The sequence below is a fragment of the Podarcis cretensis genome, assembly GCF_951804945.1.
Source record: "Podarcis cretensis genome assembly, chromosome: 2".
Lineage (NCBI taxonomy): Eukaryota > Metazoa > Chordata > Lepidosauria > Squamata > Lacertidae > Podarcis > Podarcis cretensis.
The window spans coordinates 97,111,688-97,136,587 of record NC_137171.1 but is presented as its reverse complement, the minus strand read 5'-3'; the positions used below and the strand labels follow the sequence as shown (position 1 = coordinate 97,136,587).

The 24,900-nt window shown below is 44.6% G+C and overlaps 1 protein-coding gene across 2 annotated transcripts in view; it reads right to left on the bottom strand.

Moving 5' to 3' along the window:
* Positions 1 to 283: 283 nt before the first annotated feature.
* Positions 284 to 24,900, bottom strand: part of SHQ1 (SHQ1, H/ACA ribonucleoprotein assembly factor) — a 58,564-nt gene continuing 33,947 nt past the window's right edge. For both annotated transcript variants that reach the window (XM_079963133.1, XM_079963134.1), the window contains exon 12: positions 284 to 2,028. In XM_079963133.1, the coding sequence (XP_079819259.1) occupies positions 1,362 to 2,028 (667 nt within the window). In that variant the 3' untranslated portion in view covers positions 284 to 1,361. The remainder of the gene's footprint in view (positions 2,029 to 24,900) is intronic.

The window sequence follows — 24,900 nt, the reverse complement described above, 5'->3', positions numbered from 1 at the left end:
TAGAATGGAGGAACCTACACAGGAGGCAAGACAATGCTTTGGACAGAATAAAGAGATTGCTTTCACAAACACAGAAGCTGTCAGTTCTCAGAGAGAAACAGAGCTGTTCTGAGAACAGAACAGGCAGGCACAAAACAGAAGTGCAGGTGTGAAGAATGGGAAACTATAAACTTTTGCAATATAGGTTTCTTTGGAGCGCTGCAGTGTTGGGATGTATGCATCATATACACAGACACATACTTCTTTTCAAATCTGCACAACAAATCAAGCATGTGAAAAGGTGCTGGCATAGTCTGGAGAATTTATTCTGCCTCTGCCCACCACAGTGGCAACATATTGTCAAAGAAAGGAATTCAGTGGAATTCGGGATGCCGAGTTCAAGAGATGTGCATTCCATTTGGACAGGGATGCAGAAGACACATACAGGTCTGCCTACAGTTAGTTAATGAAGCTTAGCTACCCAAGAGCAAAGCAAGAGGATAAGTTGGTAGTTCAGGCAAAAGTCTAAAAGGCAGAAAAACACAATATATACTCAGCTCTGTCGTTGAACGGTGGTGCATCTTTTGGTGAGCCACTGTTAAGAGTTACAGCTAAAAAGAATGTTTTGTTCCTTTTGGACCAGCACCAACCACTAAACCCACCTTTCCTCCATCCCAATCACGTATTAGCAGCGCAGCTGGAGTACAGATAACCTGAAATCAGTTGTTCATACTTAAAAGGTTAAATATATTCAGACCATGTACATGTTCAAAAAAGAAAGAAAGAACACCATACACAGCCATGTATCGCAGATTGATTTTTTTAAAAAACAAAACAAAAGATGAGAGCAATCCTATGCACTCTTACCTGGCAATAAGTCCCAAAAAGTTGTGAGAAAGTACAGGATCAGGCAGCACTGGCATTGACGATAGCGCACATGCAACTACTACGGAAGCACATCTTATTAGATGCGAGTGCCTGTGATGACCAAGCCTACTGCTAGTTGCTGTACAATGGACACTTCAAAATGGTTAAATTGAAATAAGGAGGACAGTAATATCCCGAGTGGAAAGTTTAGGAGCTAGGAAACCATGATAATGAAATACAACATTTAAATATAGATTTGATCTATAAGCAATCTGCAGAATACAAATCAGAAAGCTTCGTTGATGTTTGATCATACCTTTTGTAATACTACTAACCTTGAATGATGCCACTTCAAAACTAACTCCAGAGACTAGGCAGTCTTGTTTTATTTGCATGCATCACTGGTATTTGACAGAGGAATATTTGCTGAAGTGGCCTTTGGCTGTTAAAATGAACCACAACAGCTAGCGCTGCAAAAACCCACAACCCCCGTAGCCCACCCCATCCACATTTCCTTAAGAAGCTTCATTTGTGCTGCCAAGAAGCAGAAGAGCGCTGGGCTTTGGAGTCACCTCTAAGAAATGTCTGTTTCCATTACGATCCGGCGAAAGTCCTTGAGGCTGAGCCGTGCAGCTTGTTCCTGTCTCTTCTGAAGTGCTGCTGCTGCTGCCGCCACTTACAGAAGGCGAACCTTCAGGCTGCTCCATAAGCCTAATTGCTGCCTGCATTTGCTTCCCTAATTCCTCTATCAGTTTCCCGGGAACAGATGTAGATTGCAAAGGAGCCTTTGATTTTTCATTACTAGCATCTAGCGTCAAAGTGCCCATGTCTCGCCTTAATCCATTACAGTCAACAAGCAGGGCTGTCCTCTCCTCTTGGAGTGTGCTTTGTAAAGGATTTATTTCCCCATCTTCGCTGGCTGAGGACTCTTGTTCATCTGAATCGGAGTCTCCTGTCTCATATGATGAAGTGCTGCTTGAGTCTTCAGAGTCACTCGCAGCAGCTCCTTCGGAGGGAGGCAGCTGCGGCTTGGAGACGTCTGTGCCAGCAGCTTTTAACTCCTTTTCTTCCTCTTGCACGAGAAGGGCCGCTGCTTCCAGCTCGTCAAGCTCGAAACCTAATTTGGCCTTGCTCAGCTCTGCTTTCTGCACGCATTCGGCAAGGGCTGCCAACTTCTTTGACCTTTAAGAGGAGGAGAGAGAAAGAGAGCACATACATTTTGGTTACACTCTGTGCAGCTGACAGATACAAAGATTATCAAAACCAACAAACCTCAGTGATGACAAAACTGTAACTGGGGTTGCCCAAATTCCCAGAACATGCAGAAACTCACTATGCATTCCATTTAACTCTTTCCAGACCCTCAGCACCACATTATGAAAGAACACTTCTATCTGCAGATTTGATTAGCTGATATCCCTCAAGTCATTGGGACAACATGAAGCTGTACATCTCTCTAGCCTAGAGCATTCACAACACTTTAGCAAAGTGCAAAAGTTATGTCAGAAGATGGAACAGAAGGAAATAGCAGAAGGAGGTAATCTTCTCTTTAAGTTGAGTTCCTACCACTATTAAAACTGGTATCAAGCCTGATATCAGACTGGGGTGGGAACTATTAATCTGCAAGTGTGTATATCGCCAGTGACTTGGGCTTGGAAACAAATATCTGTGGGCTCTATTTTTAATTGGATAGGAAAATGTGTCCCACACCTTCTTGTGCTTGTATTATCTAGATGAAAAATATGTCAACCTGGTCTCTTTTTACCACCACCGCCTATGATAGGATAAGGCAACCGGGTCAAGTTCTGTGGTAAACGTCATGGAAATAAATCGCAATAAGCAATAATTTGTACAGCCTGGTGAATGGTTTTGTTCCCCTCGGTTAGGAGATTGCAAAAGGGGGAGTCTGAAAGGTAAATTCTCACTGCTCAAATAGGCTGCATTTGACACAGCAAGTTTCAAAGGTTGCAACGGAATCTCAACTATACGGTCCGAGACACCATAACATAACAGACGTTGGTGTTTACATAACTTGTTGTTAATGAATCAAACAGTAACTCAAGAAATGGTAATAAATATTACAAGAATACTTTCATTGCAATAGCACTACGGAACTGTCCGAGGCCACTAATATGGGAAGTCTCCAAAGCCACTAATAAGAGCTAATGCTGTTAAATTAAGAATTAGGAGCTGCCTGCCCACCTCTATGGACACAGTGATTAGCATCCTTTTCAGTGAGCAGATCAATGGCATGAAACAAGTGCATGTTTGTGTGGGATGAGCTGTGCGTGTAAGAAAGCAGGACAATGTGTCAGAACACTTTAACCCTGCGCCACAAATGGAGGACGCTTTGCTTCATTTGACTTTTTTAAAAAAGAAAAAAGAATGATGGGGATTAATTTAAACAAATTAATGGCTTCAATAAGCATTTAATGATGGCACAGTAACTAATCTGTAACACTTGAATTAAGGGATCCCTACTGCTACACTTGCATGTGTTATTTCCTTTTAACAGAGAAGGGTGCTCTCTATGCTGGCTGAGTGATTTTCAATACTTTTACAGAGGTCAAACGGAGCAAAACGGAGCTGCAATTTTGGCCTTCGCAGAATGCAACTATCTGCTTTCCACAGAACCGGAGCTGTGCTCATTCAGTTACAGTCTTTCCCGTCTCACAGCAGAGCATCTCTCCAGGGTCTCAGACACTAGTTTGTCTCTGCTTTGCTACCTGAGATTCTGTAACTCAAAGCACCAGGAGCTGAACCTAGGACCTTTTGGATGTGCTCTGCTGCTGAGTTACAACCTTGCCTTTAATAGCCTTATAATTGGGGTTGAGCTAAAACATTCTCCTGGAACCTTAAAAAAAAAAGGGGGGGGGGGAGATGTTGCTTTGCTTCTTGGAATGGAAGCAATTTGGGAAAGGGTTAGAGCATATATTTTTTAAGGCAACTGCTTGTCCCCATCTTTACCACACACTTTAAAATAAAATTCCTATAGGAGATTTTTTTTTTTAAAGGCATGCACTGTATGTTATACTGAGTAATTATCCCCCCTGGGATCTAGAATATAAAGATCTTTAAAATCATTCAGCTGAGAGAACAAGCACTTTAACTTTCGCCTCACAGGAGTTGTGTATTACATTATCAGCTGCTCGCTCTGGTGTCATTGTGTCATGCCTCGCAGGTTAGCAGGGTTTGGCAGAGGAAATGAAACCCAGTCAGTTACAGCAGGATTTATAGCAGACCTGCTGTTGCAGGAAGTGGTGAAAAGTTGATTGATAGCCTGAGACAAAGCTCTACTGCAAAAAAACCCCAAAAAAACAGGATGCATGCCTGCTATTTATACCTGGCTTCCCTTTCTTCCTCTCTCCCTCCTTGATCCATATTTCATACAACTCTGTTGCTTTGTTGTTCTCTTCATTGTGTAAAAAGAAAAGAGGGGGAGCCTTCTAGGAAAGGATATATTTTTGGCATTCTAGCAAAGCGGCAGACTTCCCCATTTCTAATTCCCAGGAGAGGTGACATCCCCTAATTATTGCCCCATAGCAAAGTTATTTAAAAAAATCAAAACCCTCACAGCAGAAATATACAGATGCCTTTGCCAACCTGCTGCCCTCCAGATGTTTTGGAATGCAACTCTCATTAACTTCTTGAAGACACTTGGCTGGTGAAGGCCATCCTCAAAGCCACAAGGAGTACAACCCAAATCCTTTAAATCACAGGCGCTTTGGCATATTTGGGCAAAGCACCTGCTTTTGGAGACAGTTGGAACCACATGTGCATGAGGCTGTCGATAATCCGTCTTCCTCAAAGCAGGAGGCATTCAGGCAAAATGATAGCTCAGTCGGTAGAGGAGCAGATTCTTAAACCTCAAGGTCATGAGTTCGAGTTGCACATTGGGCAAAAGATTCCTTCATTGCAGGGGTTGGACTAGATGGCCCTTGTGGTCCCTTCCAACTCTACAGCTCTATGATTCTACGACCTTTGAGCACTGTGGTTTAAAGTAGCTGTGTTTTAGTAGCTGTACGCCTTCTTTCTTCACAATTTGGAGAGTCAGTGCCATCTGTTCATATGTTATGGGAGGCACAGGCTGCATCTAGCTTGTCAAGCCACTTCTATTGGTTCACCAACCCTCAAAAAAATCAGGCAGCTCATCCCTGCTTTTCCTGGCAAAGGCACCTGCAAGAAAATCTTGGTGCTCAGATGGGCAGGGTATAAAATAAAAATAAAAATAATTATTAAACAGGGAGAGAGCCTTCCTGTTGCCTGAGCACTAAGGCCTCCTTCCAATGGTGTCATGCCAGAGTGAGAAGACGTGCCTTTGCAAGGTGAAGTGGACAGCTTTCCTTTCCATCCCAGTCCTGGGCTGGGAGGAGAGGTTCCTCTGCTGATCAGCAACAGAATGGAGAGGCTGTCTGAGTGTGTGTGTGTGTGTGTGTGTGTGTGTGCGCGCGCGTTACTATTCTTTATTGGATTTCCTAACCACCCTTCACCATAAGGTCCCAGGGCAGGTTACAACGATATAAAAATACAGACCCTGTATCAGTTAAAACAATGTACAATCAGAAGAATAGGGCGGATCCTTAAATATCTCTCTCAGGTCTCAAAGGACAGGGCAAAGAGGTATGATGAAAGCTATACAATGAAGATGCTAGACACACCTGTGAGGACGAAATTCCACAGCTTGGGGGCTTCATCAGAGGGTGCCCTCTCCAGGGACACCATGCCCCAAAGCTCTGAGGGTGATGGAACTACCAAGAGGGATCTCTTGACACCTGAGAGGAACTGTAGGGAAGGAGATAGTCTTCCAGATATTTGGGGCCTAAGCTGTTTAGGGCTTTAGGGGGACATAGGACCTTCAAATCAGGCCTGGAAGCAGACTGTCAACCAATGTAGCCATTTTAAAACAGGGATTGCATGAGTTATAAAATGAACCCTGCCCAGTACCCCTGCTGCACTTTGGACCAGTTAAAGTTTCCGAGTCATAGTTAAGGGCAGGTCCCATGAAGAGCATGTTAAAATAGTCCAGTCTGGAACTTACTGGAGCATGGAGTGCAAAGGCCAAGTAATTTTACTGCAAAAGGGGGTGTAAGCTGCTCAACTAGCTGGAGCTGAAAACAGACATCTCTAGCAACTAAGGCCACACCTGTGCCTCCACTGACAATGTTAGAGCCACACGATGAAAGCGTACTCTCTGTGCATGGCTTTTTTGTGTGGAGAGTATGCATGTGCATGCTCTGGCCATGCCACCACTGGCATGTGGTTTTGAAAAGATTGACCAATCCTCAATGTGGCCCTCTGGTGTAAAAAGGGTGGCCATGCCTGTTGCAGGGGCAATAAACCTTGTGGTACATTCCCATTTACCATCACTTAATTCTTCAGCCCACTCTCTGATCCAAGCAATGCAAACCTTGGACCATCTTGCCATGGTCCAGCATTACGGGAATGAATCCTGCATCTGCACACTCTGCTGCTCCGCTTAATTATTTTGTGACCCCCACATTGGCAAATTATCGTTTGTGCTTCGCCTGCAAACTAGGAGTGACTAATTAAGCTGAGCACACAAGGAATGGTGGTAGCCTGTTTGCACAGAGATTGTCGTCCAGGAGCACCAAACCACTGCTTGGCGTTATGTGTTAATCCACCCACTGTGTCCAAGACAAGAAACCTTCTGTTCAAATAGGAGCTTAGGCGTAAATCTAAGGGAAAGAAATCCAATCTGTATGCACCAGAAACACCGAACACACCACTGACAGAGTACCTCTCAGATGATGCAACTTGGGCATCGAAGTGGGAGAGGGTGCAAACTCTGGCGTGCGCAAAGAAACCACAGAGCAACACCCACACATTTCAAAGGCAAGCAGTCATGTTATCAGAATGAATATTACATGTGTTTGGCTACCAGCCAGATCGGCAAGCTTCAGAACTCCAAAGCGTTAGAGCAGTTCACAGCCCTGGCTTCTAGCCAGGCACACAAATTACTCACTCAAAAAAGGACGCTGGCATTTATTTTCAAAGATATGGAAGTCATTCCTTGTCTCCCAACTGGGCTGAAGGAGATAGTTCCGAGGCCGTATTTGAAGTAGAGATGCATCGTGCAGCCCACGCAAAAAAAAAGCCAGCGCTTCTCATCGCGCAAGAATCCCCTACAAGGATCCCTTTCCCTGCAAGCGAAACTGCTGCCGTTTAAAAAAGAATAAAAGAGCAACCACAGAGCCAAGTGGCTGGAGTAAACATTCTGACAAAGGCAGTTAGACATTATCAAGAACTGTTCTTTAGGCTGCAGTCCCTGGAAAGAAGAATCCTTGTCAGAACAAGCTTCTTGACGTTCTGGGAGTTTCTTGATGTCGGGCATGCTTTCCAGCAAATGCGTTCCCCAGGCAAGCAGTTGCCAAAGAAAAAGTATCCCTGTTCGGGTTTCATGGTACCTGTTTTTCTAAAGCTTCAGTGAAAACAGTCACCCACAGTGACAGCGAGAGCGTTCGTCCCCTTACAGGCAAATCTTCAGCTCTAATTGTACCACTGCTGCTTTTCTCTCTCACACCCACACCAAACTTTTAACTTCTTGCTTAAAAGGGTTCATATCCTGCTCCCACTGGCATCTGCACTCTCAGTTTCGGCTTCTCCCCCCACCCCACCCCCGGTCTACTAGTTAGCTGCTCCCTCTGGAGAGATTTTCCCTCTGCCGTAACTCTTCCCACAATCCTCCTCTGTGCCCCCCCCCCATCTATCCCTTTTGAATAAGATTAGAAATTTTCTCAAGATAAGCAGTTCTGCCTCCCCCCCCCCCCCCATGATTTAATTGCTCTCTCCACAGAGAAGTACAAACAACCAAACTCCCTTTGAGAAACAAACACTTACAGCTTGGAAATGCTTTAAGTCTGTTCACCAATTAACAGAATATTGCTATATTCTGGGGTGGGGGAAGGCTTTAGGACAGGCATCCCCAACCTGCAGCCCTCCAGTTGTTTTGGCCTACATCTCCCATGATCCCTAGCTAACAGGACCAGTGGTCTGGGATGATGGGAATTGTAGTCCAAAACATCTGGAGGGCCAAAGGTTGGAGATACTTGCTTTAGGGCAGCAAGCTCTTATGTTGGCATCCATTAAGATACTGTAAATTCACAGAAAGGGGTGGTTGTAGCTGGGGGTGGGGTGGAAGAGACACACTGATATTTTACAAAAAGTAGGTGCTAATAAAGAAACCTAAGTCTTGTTCAATTATCTCCTGTGTCAGAAGATGTCATGACCCTGATTCCTGGTCTTCAGGGGATGAGGACTCTCAGAAACACACACACACACCCCCATGAGCCATTTGTGTCTGAGCCTTGGTCTGAGGATACAGCACTGCCATCCTTAGAACTGGAGGACTGCATCACAGGATAATAATCATCATCACAGGAGACCCAGTGAGACCAGAGTCTCCCTTGCTCCGTTAGTGAGTGATGGAGCTCTCTGGGGTCCTTTAATTGAAAGGGCACCTTCCTGGGGGACTGGGGCTTACAGCAGGGATGCTACTACTGCAGCAGCAACAACGGCTATATAGAGCTCAGTCTGTTTGGTACATGCTGAAGCAACATCAGATTTCTGCCTGGACCCTACCCTGCCTTCAGCCCAAGCCAGAGTCGTATACCCAGCCAAAGCCTGACCTGCTCACTTCCAACAGAAACCATCTTAAGTCTCCTATAAACGTGTTCCACTTCCTCTGGATTGTGGAAAATATAGTTCAAAAAAGTTTGTTGCGCACTGCTAACTTTCCCTGCTTAGTATCTCACCCAACAGCTGGAAAACCAAGTTATTCATCACCTTTGCAAAGGGGCAAATCTATCTTGATCTATCATGAAAGGGAGACCTCCATAGGGGGCTCCAGTGGAAGTTCATGTTATTGGTAACATATAATTCTGCCTCTTGAAATTGCTGGCTTTTTGAGAGAATGGGCTAGTCCAACTGGGTAGAGAATTACTAACTTCAGTACCGCTGCAAAAATCAGGTCTTCCCTTCCTTAAGAGAACCTCCCAGGACACAGAAGTGTTGAATAACTATTACCTAGTGGATAATATCACCTTCACGGTCTCATACAGGAAGTGTGTGGGGGGTGTATTCCCCAGCTCTGCTAACCAAGGACAATTTTAACTAGAAATCCTCAGAATGGAACCTTGGCCTTTCTATATGCAAAGTACATGCTCTGTCATTCAGCCGCAGCCACTCCAAGGCTCTGCCAAAGCTGGCAGAGATCAGTTTCACAGGAATCACCAATATAGCCTTTTTGTGTTGTTACTGCACACCCGCCCCCACCCCAGCCTATTTCCTTTAAGTAAAGAGACTGCGTAGCATGATAAACCAAGTGTCAGGAATATACTTGCCAACTTAGAAGGAAAGCTTATTAGCCCTTGTGATCTTTGCCAAAGGAGCCAAGCACAGTGGAAGCAACTTCCCAAGAGACAGAAGAAAAAAGGTGAGAAGATGGGAAGTGAGAACGTGACCCTGGGCAGTTTAGCTAATGTGTGTGTGTGTGTGTGTGTGTGTGTGTGTGTGTGTGTGTATGTGTATGAATGAATGAGATACCTATAAAGCAAAACATAGGTAAACGTGCCCTGAAGTTTCAAAGCTCTTTTGATAAGCATTTAATTTAGGAAGATTAAAGTCACTCATTTTAATTCTCCCGTGTGATTAATTGAGCCCTGCGATTACATTAAGGTGTGCTCATACAGTAAGTACATTTGTAGTAATGATAGCTTATTATTATGCCAAGAGTGATCCTACATAAACAAGCATAATAAGGCTTTTTCAAAGTGTTGTGCATGGTAATTATCAGTTGTCGTAGTGCCAACTGCTTAAGGAAAATGTTTAATTGCAAGCTAAATTGATCGTATGCATGTTTTTATTTAGCACACAGCTTAGGGGAACAGACAAAGCAAGGGAGGCAGCATCTCAGAAGTTGCCCACACACCTGGAGTGACAACTGATAGGGAATGCTATGTTCCTTTGCTGGCAGGCCTAGTAGTCACCCTGCTTTCTTTCTGTTGTTTCTGCTAAATTTTGTCCAAGAAGTTCTTAATCCTCCATGATTTGCATAGTCTTTGAACATCAGGTGGCAAAACAATTTAGTGCCTTTTCTTATTTTAGACAATCCCAGCACAGCTCATCTAAAGAGGCAGGGCAGATTTTGATCTAACATTTTTCACTGCACAGTGGTGTTTGGGAAGGATGCCCGTGAAGAAGTGCAAGTGCAAATAATGATGTCACGATGCAGATATATGCGCAGGCAACATTTTCCATTTGCTACCATTCCCAAGCTTGGGGGGGGGGGGTGGCATGAAAAAGTATCATGTTTGAATCTCCCTGTATAGAAAGATAACCTAGTATTATATACTGGTTCATTGCCTCGATTTCTGTAGGAGTTAATTTTTTTAATTTTATTTTTAAGTGTAGCTGAAGAAGCATGGTCTAAGACAGAGGTTACTTGCACATACAGACCAGAGACACAACCTTGCATTCAACGATGGGCTGTGCAAATCCTACTAAAGTGAAATTTCCTTACAAAACTAATCACAGGAATGCAACATCATGGCAACCCAGTGTGGTGTAGTGTTTAAGAGCAGTGGACTCTTAATCTGGTGAACCAGGTTCGCTTCCCCACTCCTCCACATGCAGCTGCTGGGTGACCTTGGGCCAGTCACACTTCTCTGAAGTCTCTAAGCCTCACTCACTTCACAGAGTGTTTATTGTGGGGGAGGAAGGGAAAGGAGATTGTTAGCCGCTTTGAGACTCCTTAAGGGGAGTGAAAGGCGGGATATCAAGTCCAAACTCTTCTTCTTCTACTTAGGAAGGTTTCTTATGCACATATATCATGCCTTATCTGTAAAATTTGTGTGTGTGTAAGTGTAGGCAACTTCTGCTAATATCATGCACTGATGTAACTGCACACAACAATGCATATTGTAAGACCCAAGTAACATGCCACTGAAAGACAACTATTAAATTCATTTTCCACTTCCATTTCACCTACAGAGCAAAAGATGCCTATAACTGTACCCTGCTGAATTGCAGGTATGGCTGAGGCCAAGATCCTAAACACTCTAACTCACCTTCCAACTAAATTGGCTTCTAAGGTCACTTGCAAAATGGATATAACTTAATCCAAAGGTATCCAGTCTCCACGCTGGAGTTGGAAGATACCCTTTGGAGATTCACTGTACTGGGGCTGCGTAGGTGGAGGAGAGAACGGGGAGAGATTTTGCTGTCTTTAGCAGAATGTGCATAATCTCTGTGAATAAAAAGAGCCTTAGACCAAAAAGCACGTAAATTCTTCAAAACTCTCAGGCCATCATACGATTAAGCAGACAACAAACACTATTCCCTTTCAATGTATACCAGGGGCTAGCATGCATTCACATACAAAATGACAACACACTGTGGTCATCTGTACAGCACACTGGTTTTACAAGGAAGTGTTATTTAATTTCTATGTACCCTGCAGGTGACCAGCCAAGGAGTTCCTGCATTAGAAAGAGAGGGAAGGTTGGCATGCTAAACTGTAGGGTGTGTCTGATCACTTTGCTTCTCCATTAACTACTCTGCCAAAAAAGACTTAACAGCTTTTAGCAGAACAAAGGGTTGGAAAGTGACCCATCAGAATTGCAGAGCTGGATGCTTAAAATTCAGCATAATTGCTTCACCTACAAAGAGAAAGCTGGCTAGACAGATTATTTTGCACACACAGTGAAGGATGTCAGAAGAATAAATCTACCTGGAATCTGGCCTGCTTACCACCTGGGTGCAAAGATCATGCTTGCTCAATATTTCTGGATGTGCCTGCAAGTCCTCTGCCTTCTCGGGTTTTAATGCTGTTGCATCAGCATCTTGCTGCCCTCTCACAATTTAAACCAGCCTTCCTCAACCTGGTGCTCTCCTGAACTTTTTGGACAGAGGCACCCCTTTCTCTTTCAAAAATGAGAATTGCCATTGTTAAAGGCTTCCCTAGTGTTTTCGTAAGCTTCTGCGAAGATATTTAGGATGTTTTGCACCAGTGGCGTAGCGTGGGGGGTGCAGGGGGGGCCGGCCACACCGGGCGCAACATCTGGGGGTTATGGTTAGGGGGCGCAAATCCACGGGTTAGGGGGTGCAAATTACTTGCCTTGCCCCGGGTGCTGACAACCCACGCTACGCCACTGGCATGCACACACGACGTTGTCATCAGCATACTGAAGCTCTATGACGGAAGTTACGGTAACCTTACTCTTTGCTTTCAGCCTGCTCAGATTGAAGAGCTTTCCATCTGTTCGATATATGATTTCTACTCCAGTGGGGAGTTTCCCTTCATGGCAATGAAAATAATGAATAGAATTGGGGCAATAACACAACCCTGTTTAACACCTGATCCCACTGTGAATGGTTCACTTTGAGAGCCATTGTTATCTGCAATTGTTGCTGTCATATGGAGAAACATGCTAAGAGGAAGGCACGCTTGGCAAATCCACACCGTGATCAACTCCCACCTGGAAACCAATGTCCCCACTGTGGAAGGATGTGTGGATCCAGAATTGGCCTCCACCGTCACTTACGGACTCATTGTTAAAACCGTGTTTATGGAAGACAATCTTACTTGGCTCCGAGTGATCGTCAAAGAGAGTGTTTTCAGTTCTCAAGGAAGGTGAAATCTCTCTTGTTGGAACAAGTAAAGAGCTACCAATGATAAAAAATAATCATATTAAAGCTCATTTTTACATCCAGACAGAGCCAAGGTGTTCATTTCTGCACTAAAGTTCTAAAACATTTAAGTGGTGAGGGAGTTAAGACCACACACCTTGGAAATAAAAAATTCTATATAATTTAGGGGCAGTAATTGCAGACAGATGACAAGGACCGACATCAATTTAACTACAGAAGGTGCAGAACTAAAATACATGAAAAGCTCAATTATGCTTCAATAAAATATAGACGATACCACAGATGGAGTGTTGAAGCAGCCCCTCTCATCCAGGAGCAGCCAGGGTCAACAACATAACAGATAATGAAACAGAAAATTCAGCCACTTTTTAAAGGGAAGAACTCCATAAATGAACCAACAGAACCATTTTATGAGCAGCACTTGAAAGACAAAAATGCTTTACAATTGAGTATTTAACTGCGTTCCGACAAAAACACACACACACACACACACACACAGAGAGAGAGAGAGAGAGAGAGAATATATCTCAAGCTTCAAAACTCCCTATGTTACTGAAACATTTCTTCTCAAAAGGTAAAAACCTTGAAAGGTGTGCCTGGAGAGACAGATCTTCAGTGACTGCATTTTTAACATAGATGTCTTAGCAGATATGCTGTATTTCAATGTGCTTCCTCACAGCTTCAAGGTTATTTCTAATTAACATCTGAGGTTGCCATTAACAAGCTTCAAAAATAATAGATGTAAATTTAATCATACATGTATGTGCCATTTCTCTGCATGCATGCACATGTATGTGTGAGTGTGCTCTGATAAATTTATTAGGAACTGAAAGTACGCTCAGTGTAGAAGACTTAAGACACAAACAAAATTGATGCATTCTTCTGTCCATAGCTTTCAACCTTCCCTTTTTTTGCGGGAAATTCCCTTATTCCAGCGCCATTTCCCGCTGCTTCCCGCTATCCCGGATTGTTAGATATCCCGTAGACTGTCCCTGGGACAGGTGAGGCTGCTGATCCCTTATTTTTGAGGCTGCTGATCCCTTATTTTCAAATCTGAAAGTTGACAGCTATGCTTCTGTCCCAAATGCAGATGTGTGTGGCCCTCTGTTCTACAATTTCACAAGTCAGAATCACAGTTAATACCAAGGGCTACTACGCACTGCATAAGCACTGAGACCCGGCTCCGGCTTCCTTGCAAACACATGCAACATGATGTGTCCCATGGTAATTAGCTAGACTCAACAGGAACTTCGCCTAAAGGGTGGATTAGTCTTTCATGGTATTGTGTACACAAATTATACACCATCTGAATACCACTGGTTTTATAATTGCAGCTTTTGCTAAGTGGCTGTGTAAATATCATAGCTGCGGAATCTTGGAAAGGAGAGCTCCTGCATCTGTTCATTATGCTCGGCGCAGTGATGCAATGCCCTCTCACTACATGCCGGCTTGGTCTAAAGGGGATGCCAACAGCAGTGATCAATCAGCAAAAAACCAGACTGTGCTGCGTTGCTGTCGTCAATGGTATACAGATGCCATTTACCACAGAGAGCTTCCCCCAAGCACTGCAAAGTTACTTCTGAACAGTACATCATTTCCTCTAGCAGCAAACTTGGGTGGTGAAGTGTCTATTCAGCCTGGAAGTGAAATGGGGCCACCCAGTGCTCTTTTTTTTCAAAAAAAATGTTTAGGGGTACTCTCATTTTGACTCAAGAAAATCCCCATTTTATTGTTCAAATTGGGGAAAATAAATACAGTAAATGGACAAAAGTACAAAGATTCAAAAAATGTTTAGGGGTATGCGTACCCCTCAGAAAAAAGCACTGGGTCCATCCAAAAATACAGTACTGTTTCCTACATACTTGGGTACTCTGTAGAAATGCCTACATTTGTGTTTTTGTTTTTTAAAGTTTAAAGATCCAGAAAACTCCAATATGAGTTCCCTCTTGGCAGCTGAGCCAAGAGAGAGAGAGAGAGAGAGAGAAGCAGAGGGGATTGGTGGATCCCTAAAGAAACAAGAAGTTAAGCAGACTGTTTGAGGTATACTTATTAAGTCTACATTTGAGAGCAGTTAAGACAGTGAATGTTAGGGTGGCAGTTACAAACACTGGTATTTTTTTAAGGGATCATGGGAGGATGGAAGAGAAAACATGTGTTCATGACCCTGACATCTCACATCCTGATGAATTTGAGGGGCGGGGAGTAGAGAAGAAACTGTCTTGCATTATACAGGGATGTTTCAGAAAAAGAAATTATCCAGAACTGTCTCTCCCTCACTTCAGCTTTACAGCAGAAGGCGACCTGTCACAGTGAGAAAAAGAAGTGTCATTGATCCCTTCCCATTACTGAAACATCCCTCACCTCAGAGTCTCAACACTAGAGAACTCCTTTTTCAGACTTTCTGTGGCTCTGACACCACCTGTCTTCTTAGGTGCTGGGAATACACTGCAACCGTGGCGCAGTTCCCATTTGTCCATCTATATTGTAAATCGAATTATAACAGAAGTGACAAACCAGGGGCCCAACCCTTGCCACAAACAGTCGTAAGCATAAGGCCCTCACGTTCAGGCCTATGTAAAAAGCCAAACCGAACTCCTGCCCCAAGAAAAAAGCTGGATTCTGCGAGCAAGGGTTCCACTTGCCACACGAGTCATGATGAGTGCTCTGCCACCTTGCATGAAGCATGGAAAGTCTTCCTCCTGAGACTGAAGCTGGGAAAGGGGGCAGGATAGCATCTTCACAACTGTGCTGTCCTTCTGAGGCACTCTACACGCCGAAGCCGAATGGTAGGAGAAAACAAAGAGAGAAGCAAAGAAATACTTTTTCCACTCATGTGCCATGGATATGCAGATGGGTTCTCTCTTGTTCCTGAGAATTACACAGCATTTTGGAAAACAGGGAGAAGTTAGCAGTGTCACTTCTGTGCTGAAGCTTGATAGCTGCATTTAAACGGCACTACCTTTCCAGGGACACAGGTGGCGCTGTGGGTTAAACCACAGAGCCTAGGACTTGCCGATCAGAAGGTCGGCGGTTCAAATCCCTGCGACGGCGTGAGCTCCCGTTGCTCGGTCCCTGCTCCTGCAAAACTAGCAGTTCGAAAGCACCTCAAAGTGCAAGTAGATAAATATGTACCGCTCCGGCGGGAAGGTAAACAGCGTTTCCGTGCACTGCTCTGGTTCACCAGAAGCGGCTTAGTCATGCTGGCCACATGACCCGGAAGCTGTATGCCGGCTCCCTCGACCAATAAAGCAAGATGAGCGCCGCAACCCCAGAGCCGGTCACGACTGGACCTAATTATCAGGGGTCCCTTTACCTTTACCTTTTTACCTTTCCAGAACAACAACAAAAAAGGCTTGCTTGAAATTTCTATTTAGTCACTAGAACATTGCCATTTTAATTGAGGCACAACAGGAAGCAGGGGATCCAGAAGGCCTTGCACCAAATGCTATAGGCGATTTGAATCAGCCTGGCTGTTGGGACCCACTTCCCATCTCCAATGTGGCAAAGCAGCTTGGCCACAACGCTTCTTGAAAACACCTGTCAGGGCACCTGTGGAGAGAACAAGTGGTGAGTGGCTTCCCCAAACGCCACTGTGCACCTCACGCACCAAGGGCATTCCCTGGAGAGCTCTCCTCATGCCAAGAGGCTCATCATGAGGCTGTTCAGCTGGAGAGCACTGGAAAGGCTGCAGAGCTCCAAGTATTTGACATCTGACGCAAAAGATGCATCCGTCAAATATGCACATTCACTTTCTAGTGTTTGTCAAAGCCAGTACAAGAGAGAGAGAGAGAGAGAGAGAGAGAGAGAGAGAGGCCCGCCAAACATTCCTTTCAACAGAAGCTAATCAGCAAGTGGAAAGAGTAGCAGGAAACAGAAGGTACGGATATTGAAATGGCCCAATTAATGGACCTGGCTCTTCTGGTTCTGGGAAATGGTAATTTTTTTTAAAAAAGAACATTCACAGCCTTATCAGAAGCAGAAGGGGGGGGGGGTGCAGGCTACGGCAGTGCATTGCAAATAGCATTACTTACATACAGGAAGCCGGAATTAAATTACTAGAGCATCTTGGGGCAAATGACAGTTCCCCAACAGGGCAGGATAACAAGCAACACAGTAGATGCGAAACCTCCTCTGGTGGTTATCAGCTGTCAAAACAATGACACGGCCCATTCCACACTGTACACAAGAGGTCTTGCAAGGAAAAAAGAAGCAGTAACAGAGCAGAGCGCCCAAGGAGGTAGCTGAACATACAAGACTCCTGTACGGACTATGAATAAACGACATTTATCCCAATTATAGTTTCCCCCCCCCCTTTCCTTGAGTTGGTAAGGTGAAGAGAAACTGGTAGCAGGAAAGGACAAGGTGCAAATGAATGCTAGAAGTGAACTTAGGTGTGTAAACAGGAATGAGAATATTTCAGAGGAACCTATCGTTATGGTCTGAAAATGAAATGTCTGGGTTCACACTGGAAGCCAATTTTCTCCTCCTCTGCGAGCTAAAGTGACAGCAGCCCATGGAAGAGGAAAAATCTAGTTTTCTTCAGCATACTGTGACAGGGACACCCCTCCCACCCCTCACAAAGGGCAGCAGAAAACAACAGGACATCACACTCTTTCCAAGGCAGATCTTACTTCAAATGAAACATGTGATATATTTTTCTTAAAACATTTTTTAAAAAATGTTTAAAATGCCAATTCCAAAAGCCAAATACAATCCATCACCCCCACATTTTGCAGGTTTAAATGGGGGGAGGGGGAGTCTGGCTGCAAGAGCTACAACAACAGTAAACTGAGCAGCCCTTCATGATCCACCCCACACCCCAGGGTGTGAGCCCATGGACAGAGGAATACCTGCCTCTCTGCCATTTCCCTCCATTCAGTAGCGCTGGCTCTCTCTGCAGCTGCAGATATGGTAGGGCTTTGGTACAGCTGGCTTTTCTCCTTGCAGCAAAGTGAGTACAGCACCAGGCAGGAGGAAGGCTGGAGCGCAGCAGGCTGACTGGCTGAAGCATCTTTTGAGTAGAGGGCGAGAGAGAATTCATGGATGGATGAATGAAGGGAGGAGTGAAAAGGCTGAAGGCAAGCAGAGGCTGGAGGTCCCAGAGGGAGACTGGCTAGCTGGGGGGCGGGGGGAGGACCTGAGTATAAAAAAGAGAATGAATGAATGGGGAGGAGGAAGGGAGAGGGAAGGGATGTCCCCATGCAAGTAGTGGTGCAAAAGTATGATTAGGGACTGAACATCATCTCTTCCTCCATTAACTCTGAATGTGCAGAATTTCAGAGGCTCGCTTCAAGTAAAGCATCTACACAAGATGCTAAAGGAGGATAAAATGCTAAGGTGTGGCATTTATTTTCATAATCTGGACAGGAAATCTCTTAAAGTAAACACACCCGCTGAGAATTTATAGTACACACAGATGTGTGCTATGAAGAGGAGCTGAGTGGGAGAGGGACCTGGAATATTAAATGATTTTTTAAAAAAGAAACCATACCACTCCAGTTTTGAGAGAGAGGCAGGCTTTTACTTGGGTTTTGGAAATGGCTTGATATTGCCCCCCCCCCCAAAAAAAATGTCAATGAAGTCCAAAGCCTGGCAGCCACTCAAAGGATGCAGCAGCAGTGATGCCATTTCCTGGCAGTGGGCTGGCCACTGCTGGAAGGAGAGTGCTGGACTAGACGGACCCTCCACCTGAGCCAGAAAAAGCACGTCTCACGCTCCAGCAGTGCAGCAGAAAAATATTAATAACGAAAGAGATGACTTCTTCAGTGCACATGCACACACAAAAAGTACAAACTCTAATTAAACTACAGTTATGAGCACTGGTTTCAGGAATAAATTTTGTTTTGGAATAGTGTTCCATCTAACCAAGGGTGCAATTAAGTTGTGACAGCAGCAAGGCCTAAGCCAGGTCCCACCAATTCCCTAGGAAAGTGGAAAGGTGGGGAGAGATTTAAAGAGCAACACTACTAAAGCTGTTCTTTTCCTCCAAGTGAGAGTCACTTTCAGCCTCTTCCAGTTTTAAAGTGCTGCACTTTAAATCCCACTCTCTACTTTAAATTGGATTGAGCATCACATCCAGCATGACCCTTAAGTGGGCATGTAGGATCTATGTGCATGTGTGCAGACACACACAGACCCTTATAAGATACATGAACTTCCCAAGCATATTCCACATCTTTCCTATCAGCACATGTATGAGAACAAGCGCTAGATTCTCAGGCATATGTTCACAGGTATGTGTCACGACAGACTAAGCAGTAAGAGCTAACTCATCATCTGACTTATGCTCCCTTTCAAGTGGAGAGGTCGGGAGAAATGAGCAGGAGGCTCCGATTCTGTTCAGACAGAGGGGAAGTTCAAATTGCCACCATCATCCCATTGAGACTTTTGCAAATTCCTTTCCAGAAAAAATACTGGCCAGCAGGGGCACTGAAGTAGATTCTGGACAAAGAATCACGTCAAAATGACACGCAAGATTGGGGCTTGCATGTCAGCTGATGAAATATAAGAAAACTTATTTCCTTTCTAGGACTGACCATGATTTAAATTGTAGCTGTGCTCCCGTAACTGATGCCCTGACATTCATGGTAGGTAACTGAAAGGGTGGGAGGGAAGCCACAACAAAAAACGTATTTTTTCTGTTCCACGAACCTGGCATAATCTTGATCTTTTTGGGTTTACAAAACAGAGTCCTACAAAATGACAAATGGCAGGAGGTTCTTCCCCGTTCTCTCTCATCCAATGACACAAACCTGTCTATCGTAATATATTATCGCACGGTCGTTCCTCTGGGCGTCCGCAGGCTGTCTCAAGTCCCGGGCATTAGCTTACAGCGACTCGTGGCAGCATGGGGAATCCTTGTAGAAAGAGCTGACAGTGGAGGCACAAAATCCCCGTTCCCCACTAGAAGATTATCATTTCAATATAACATCAAAAGGACCGTGAGAAAGGAACATTTGCCCTTCCTTTCCGTTTCTGCTCACCCCAGTTAAGCGGCTGATAGTAGAATCGCTGCCAAAGGGTGTCAGCTACTGACAAGGCTGCGAACAGAACAGAAAGATGCTATTTGCATGGAGAGAAGCTTCCCCTCTTTGATCACAGCTGCAAGCCGCACCTGCTTAAAAAGGCAGCAGCTACACAGGCTACATGTCGTCCCTGTAGTCAAAACAGAAGGAAACAGCGGAGAAGTGCTGACTGAAGAGAGATGACACAAATCGCTGACCCCCCTTTCTGCAAGCTGATAGCAAACGGCTGCCTGCCCCGCAACTTCAGAGAAATCAAAGCGAGAACCCAAAGGGAGTGAAGAGCTTTGCTTGCATCCCCTCTCTCTACCTGTGGCAAGGTGCATCGCTCAGACACAGCCGCAAGGAAGAGGAACTGTGGGGAGGGGGGAAGATGATGGAATGAGCAGCGGGGAAGGAAGAGGAGAGAGATGGAGCATCAAAAGGAAAACGTGAGCCAACAGCTGGGAAGGGAGCTTAAATCCTCCCATCTACCCCCTTGAAAAGCCATGTCATACAGGGTTGCTAAAGCACATAATAAAGGGCACTTTCTGGCATCCTAGACTCGTCTGTCGCTCCTTCCAGCCTGCAGGGCAAACTCTATTGTTGTTCAAAGCCTGTGCGCTGTTGTACACAGCCTCCGTTACTCACAAAATGCTCTTGGTGCAGTTGCTGCTTTTACAGATATATTATGGTGACAGGGTGTAGATATGGTGCGTTGTACTTCAGGATAGAAAGGGAAACTAAAAAGGGAAAGAAATGTGGTTGGAATATGGACAGGCCAGGATAGGGCATTTAAAAAAGGGGGGGGGGTATTATATTCAGCGAAGTTATACAGTACCTACAGTAGACGCATAAAAATTAATGGAACTAAGTTAGTCATGACCATTCATTTCAATGGATCTGCTCTGAGTAGGACCAACACTGGCTGCAACCCTATAGTGCTTAAGTGGTTCCAAAGGTTGGTCTAGAGGTGGATGATAAACACTCCAGAAAGCCAGAGTGAAATTTGGACCATCTTGGCTGTGAGTCCTGTGGGACCTTCTCCCTGCCTTGCAAGCCTTTTCCACCTGGCCTGGGAGGGTGGGGCCCTGACTGACTCCAGCTACAAAAGCTGAGGCTGCTCCTGGGCTAGGGTGCTGTTTGGGTATGATGGGGTGGTTGATGCTGTTGGTTTTTTGTATCTTCATTTGAGATCTTGTTGTGATTATGTGGAAATTGTTCCGTTTGGCTGTGCATTTTTATGTTTTGTTTATTGTTTGCAAGTACTTTTGTTACACCGTTATTGTGTATTTTTTTCATGTCGTAAGCCGTCTTGAGCACGGTTTGAATTATGGAAAGGAGACAGACAAATAAAATTATGTATGGATGTATGAGTGGACTTCTGGTTCACGAACCAAACCTGGCAACCCACACCTTCCAATATGGCCTGCAAGGCTGTTTCAAGGAAGCCGTTCCCACTCAGCCAACACCTGATCTCATACATTATGACATCAAGTGACCGATTAGGCAAGCTGTCCCACTAACCTCTCATATTTGGGACAGGCCCACACAGAGCTTGTCTGAGGCTCAGGGCAGGAGTCTTGTTCTTGGCATGACAGCATAAGTCTGGCATGCCCCTGGCAGGGTCCCCCAGCTGGCTTAGCCCTCTGAGGCCCAAGGCCAGTATACCTCCTGCCCCTCCCTCTTCGCAGGCCTGCATTTGGTCCACCAAGGAGTAGAAAAATAACAACCAAGAACATTATTCACCCTTGATTTGCCATTTCATCAGAATCCACGACTGTGGTTTGTTTCTCCCTATCCTGATCACTATTCAACCTTAAAACCATGGTTTGTGGCTGGCTTGTTTAGAACCCCGGGCTCAGAACTAGTGGGAGGCTGAGCTTAACCACAACTTCATTGTTCATTTCTTCTGTATGCCTCAGGGAGGAGTAAAGCAAGAGCAAACTGGGCAGCATACATTCTGCTCATGCACAATAAATCAGGATAAACTACAAACTCCGGCTTATTGTGACATGTGGGTGTGGCCAGCTTTCCTTCTCTTTCAGATGGGATTCTTTCCAAATCCTCCTGGACTCTGCTGATAACAGGCCTGATCAGATCATGTCAACAGACTAGCCAAAAGTCACTCAGTTAACTTCATGGTTGAGAAGGGTTTTGAACCTGGCTCTTCCTCTGGCTCTGGCCACTGGCTCTCATAGATAGCTTTAGAGAAACCCTACCACAAAAACCTAGAAATGCACTTACCTAGGCCCCTTTGTACACTAGCAAGTCAGGTAGAACACAAGCTTAACAACACACTCTTAAGGACAATTGCTAGGCAGATGAAAAAGGCAACAATGCCTTCTATCAGCCAGGGGCTTTGAAAACTACCCTATCCATGACCAAAGGCCACCCAAGCAATAAATAAAGGACAAGCTTAACACAGCATGTCTTCTCCAAGGCATAAGCAGATGTGATGCGACGTCCTGAAAGTGCTGCCAGCTACAGCGATGTTCTGCTTGTAAGCTGCGCTAAGAGGGAATTACAATAATTGAGCCTTTGGGTCATGGAGGGCTGAGCTGCCGCTGCAAAGCCATCACGGGATAAAGCTGAGGCCTTCGTGGATTGCACTATATCCGAAGCATATCTGTCACTCAGAGGCAAACCAACACTCTGGGGCTGCTGCAAAAGTGACACAGTCAGAGGCATCACCAAGGGCATACTCAAAAGGATTTCATGCAAATCACTAAATCGCCTTTGGTGCACACATTCACAAAATATACTGTGCGTGAAGACACATGTGAAGAAAAGATTCTAAGTCTACATTCATGACTTCAAATAAGAGAGTCACTACATGGCCGTTATTTTGAGTGAAACAACCTAGACTGAAAGCTATGTAGTTTTACGCAGACAAACCTAGACTGAAAGTGAAAAGGTCCAGATCTAGCCAAGGAAAAACACGGAGCCAGCCTTGGGGAGACATGTTTCTTCCGCCTCTGCCAAGAGAAAATCCAACGGCCCATTCCCTTCCCTGCCTGAATTTTAGTATTACATGGTCCCCAAAGCTAACCATGGAAAACACTAGTTGTGTTTCCTCTCAAACAGGGTTCGATGTCCCATTTTACCCTAGATTAACAACAGAGACATATACTGCTAAATAATAGTGAAGGCAAGGAAGGGAAGGGAAGAGAGGATGGACACGGTCCCAGGCTGGTCTATGAACAATAAACATGACACATGCACTGGATTGATGTAACCAGCCGTCATGAAAGGAAAGACTAGTTCCATGCCGTATTAGAATTTCATTATTACCATAAAGAGAGAGAAAGCCACTTTGAAGGTTTAAGTCAGTGCACTCTTCTCACTGATCAGGAAAAGAGATATGTTTCTGTCCTTGGAGCATGAGAGCTAGACTAAGGAATACAGTTTTCCTTCAGTGAGGGACCAGGTCATCTTAAATCACTCCAGAGGGAAAGAAACTGGAAGCCTTTCACTGCACCAGTTTTGGTGGTCTTCTTGATCCAAAGCAAATGAAAAGCCAGCCTCTGCACCCTCACCTCGATTTTTTTGCAACTCGTCTATTATATAGCATACATGCCGCTTTTCAAAGATTTTCATAACTCAAGAGGGATTCCAGAGGCCCAACAAATTTATGTAAGTAATGAGAAGGGAGAGGGGGAATAAAAACCAAGTACTTAACGGAAGGGCTGGATTTTCTTTATCTATGACAGATGTCCAACATTCCCAAAGCAGCATTTAGTGCCACTTCCTAAATACATGACCAAAAAGAAAAAGGGAGGGAAAAACCCCTGACAAATTAATTTTAATTCTATTGTGAAAACTAAAGCAGTAACAAGGTTGACAGCAGGGGATGTTATAAGCTCGCTTAGCAGGAGGATCAAGCAAAGTGGTGACACGCTGCATGACCTCAGGGGTTAAAGATGCAATTTTCCATCTGGCCGCATCTGGCTTTTCAACATAAAATGTTGACGACACCTGCCGAGATGCCTGTATGAGCTGCCTCCGCTGCTCTCTACGTATCCGCTGCAACCTGGGAGAGCCTATTAACAGCTTCCCCCTTTCGTGTTTTGCAGATTTGTGCAATATGGCTCACCCACCCCTAATTGCTGCACTGCATACAAATAGAATGGTTTATGTGGAATGCATATAAGGGAATAATTAAAGCAATAACTATTAGAAAATTACTGGGCATGCAGTATTTGCTTTATGGTGCAGCATATGCTGAGTCTGATACTGCCAAATGCTTTCTTGAAATAAGTTGAAGGGAGGAGCCGAGAAGAGAAGAGAAGAGATTAGCCACATGCCGTGTCTCAGACTTAAGGATGTTTTCCAGGGGGGATATTACCATATTGACTCAAAAGTAATGCACATTTTTTGGGGGGCCAAATCACGTCATGAAAATTAGGGTGCACATTAGTAGATTTGATGGCGCATTTACATTTGCCAGGAAATACTTATTTGGTTTTGAAAACTGAGGTGCGTGTTAGATTCAATGGAGCATTAGACTGGCGTAAATACGGTAATCTTTGCTCATGTTTTACCACAGCAAGCAATACCTGAAGTAACTGGAAAGGATATGAATTAGTACTGCTACAGGGATACAACTTAGCAAAAGGGAGCAAAAATGTACCGGATCCAACTGGGTTTTTTAATTATTAAAAAAACACCCCACTACTATTTACTATCCCACCACCCTCTCCACTTAGCCAGAAACTGTAGTCCTGGCGTTTTCTCATTCCACCAGTTGTGTCACCATGATAAATTACCTGCCCTCTTAATCTCCTTTTTAGTTCCACTAATACCATGTATTTCAATACTTTCATTCACCCTTTATCCTTCAAACATATCGTAGCTGGGTATTGGCATGGAACAAACAGAGATTTGTAGTTAAAAGCTGAAGGTAAGATAATTAATAAATATTACTTATAATATATGTTTCCTTACAACTAGGTTATTAGACTTGGTTCAGTAGTTGATGTTATTGTTGCTTAATGGTGTTGATTTAAGATGTCTGGATGCTTGTTTTAGTTTCTGCGGCCACACAGATAACCATAACCAGCTGCCCTTCGTAAGTCCACCTCAGTAAACTCACAGGCTTGTTCAACAGGCTTTACTTGACATCTTCCTTCTGGACAGGGTTCACAGCCTTACACAGTCAGGAACTCGCTGCTTCCTGTGGTCAACTGACAGCCACAGCCACACTGTCCTCAGTTATACCCCAAAGCTGTTGCTGGAAGCCTTCCAACTTGCAGAGCTTCCTCGCTTCTGTCTTCCATGATTTCAGCCTCTAAGCTGATCCCATACTCTTCAGGTATGCTGCTGCTTCAGGTTCTCACTCCAGGCTTCCTTAACATTTCCTTAGACTGCCCAACTGGCTCTGAAA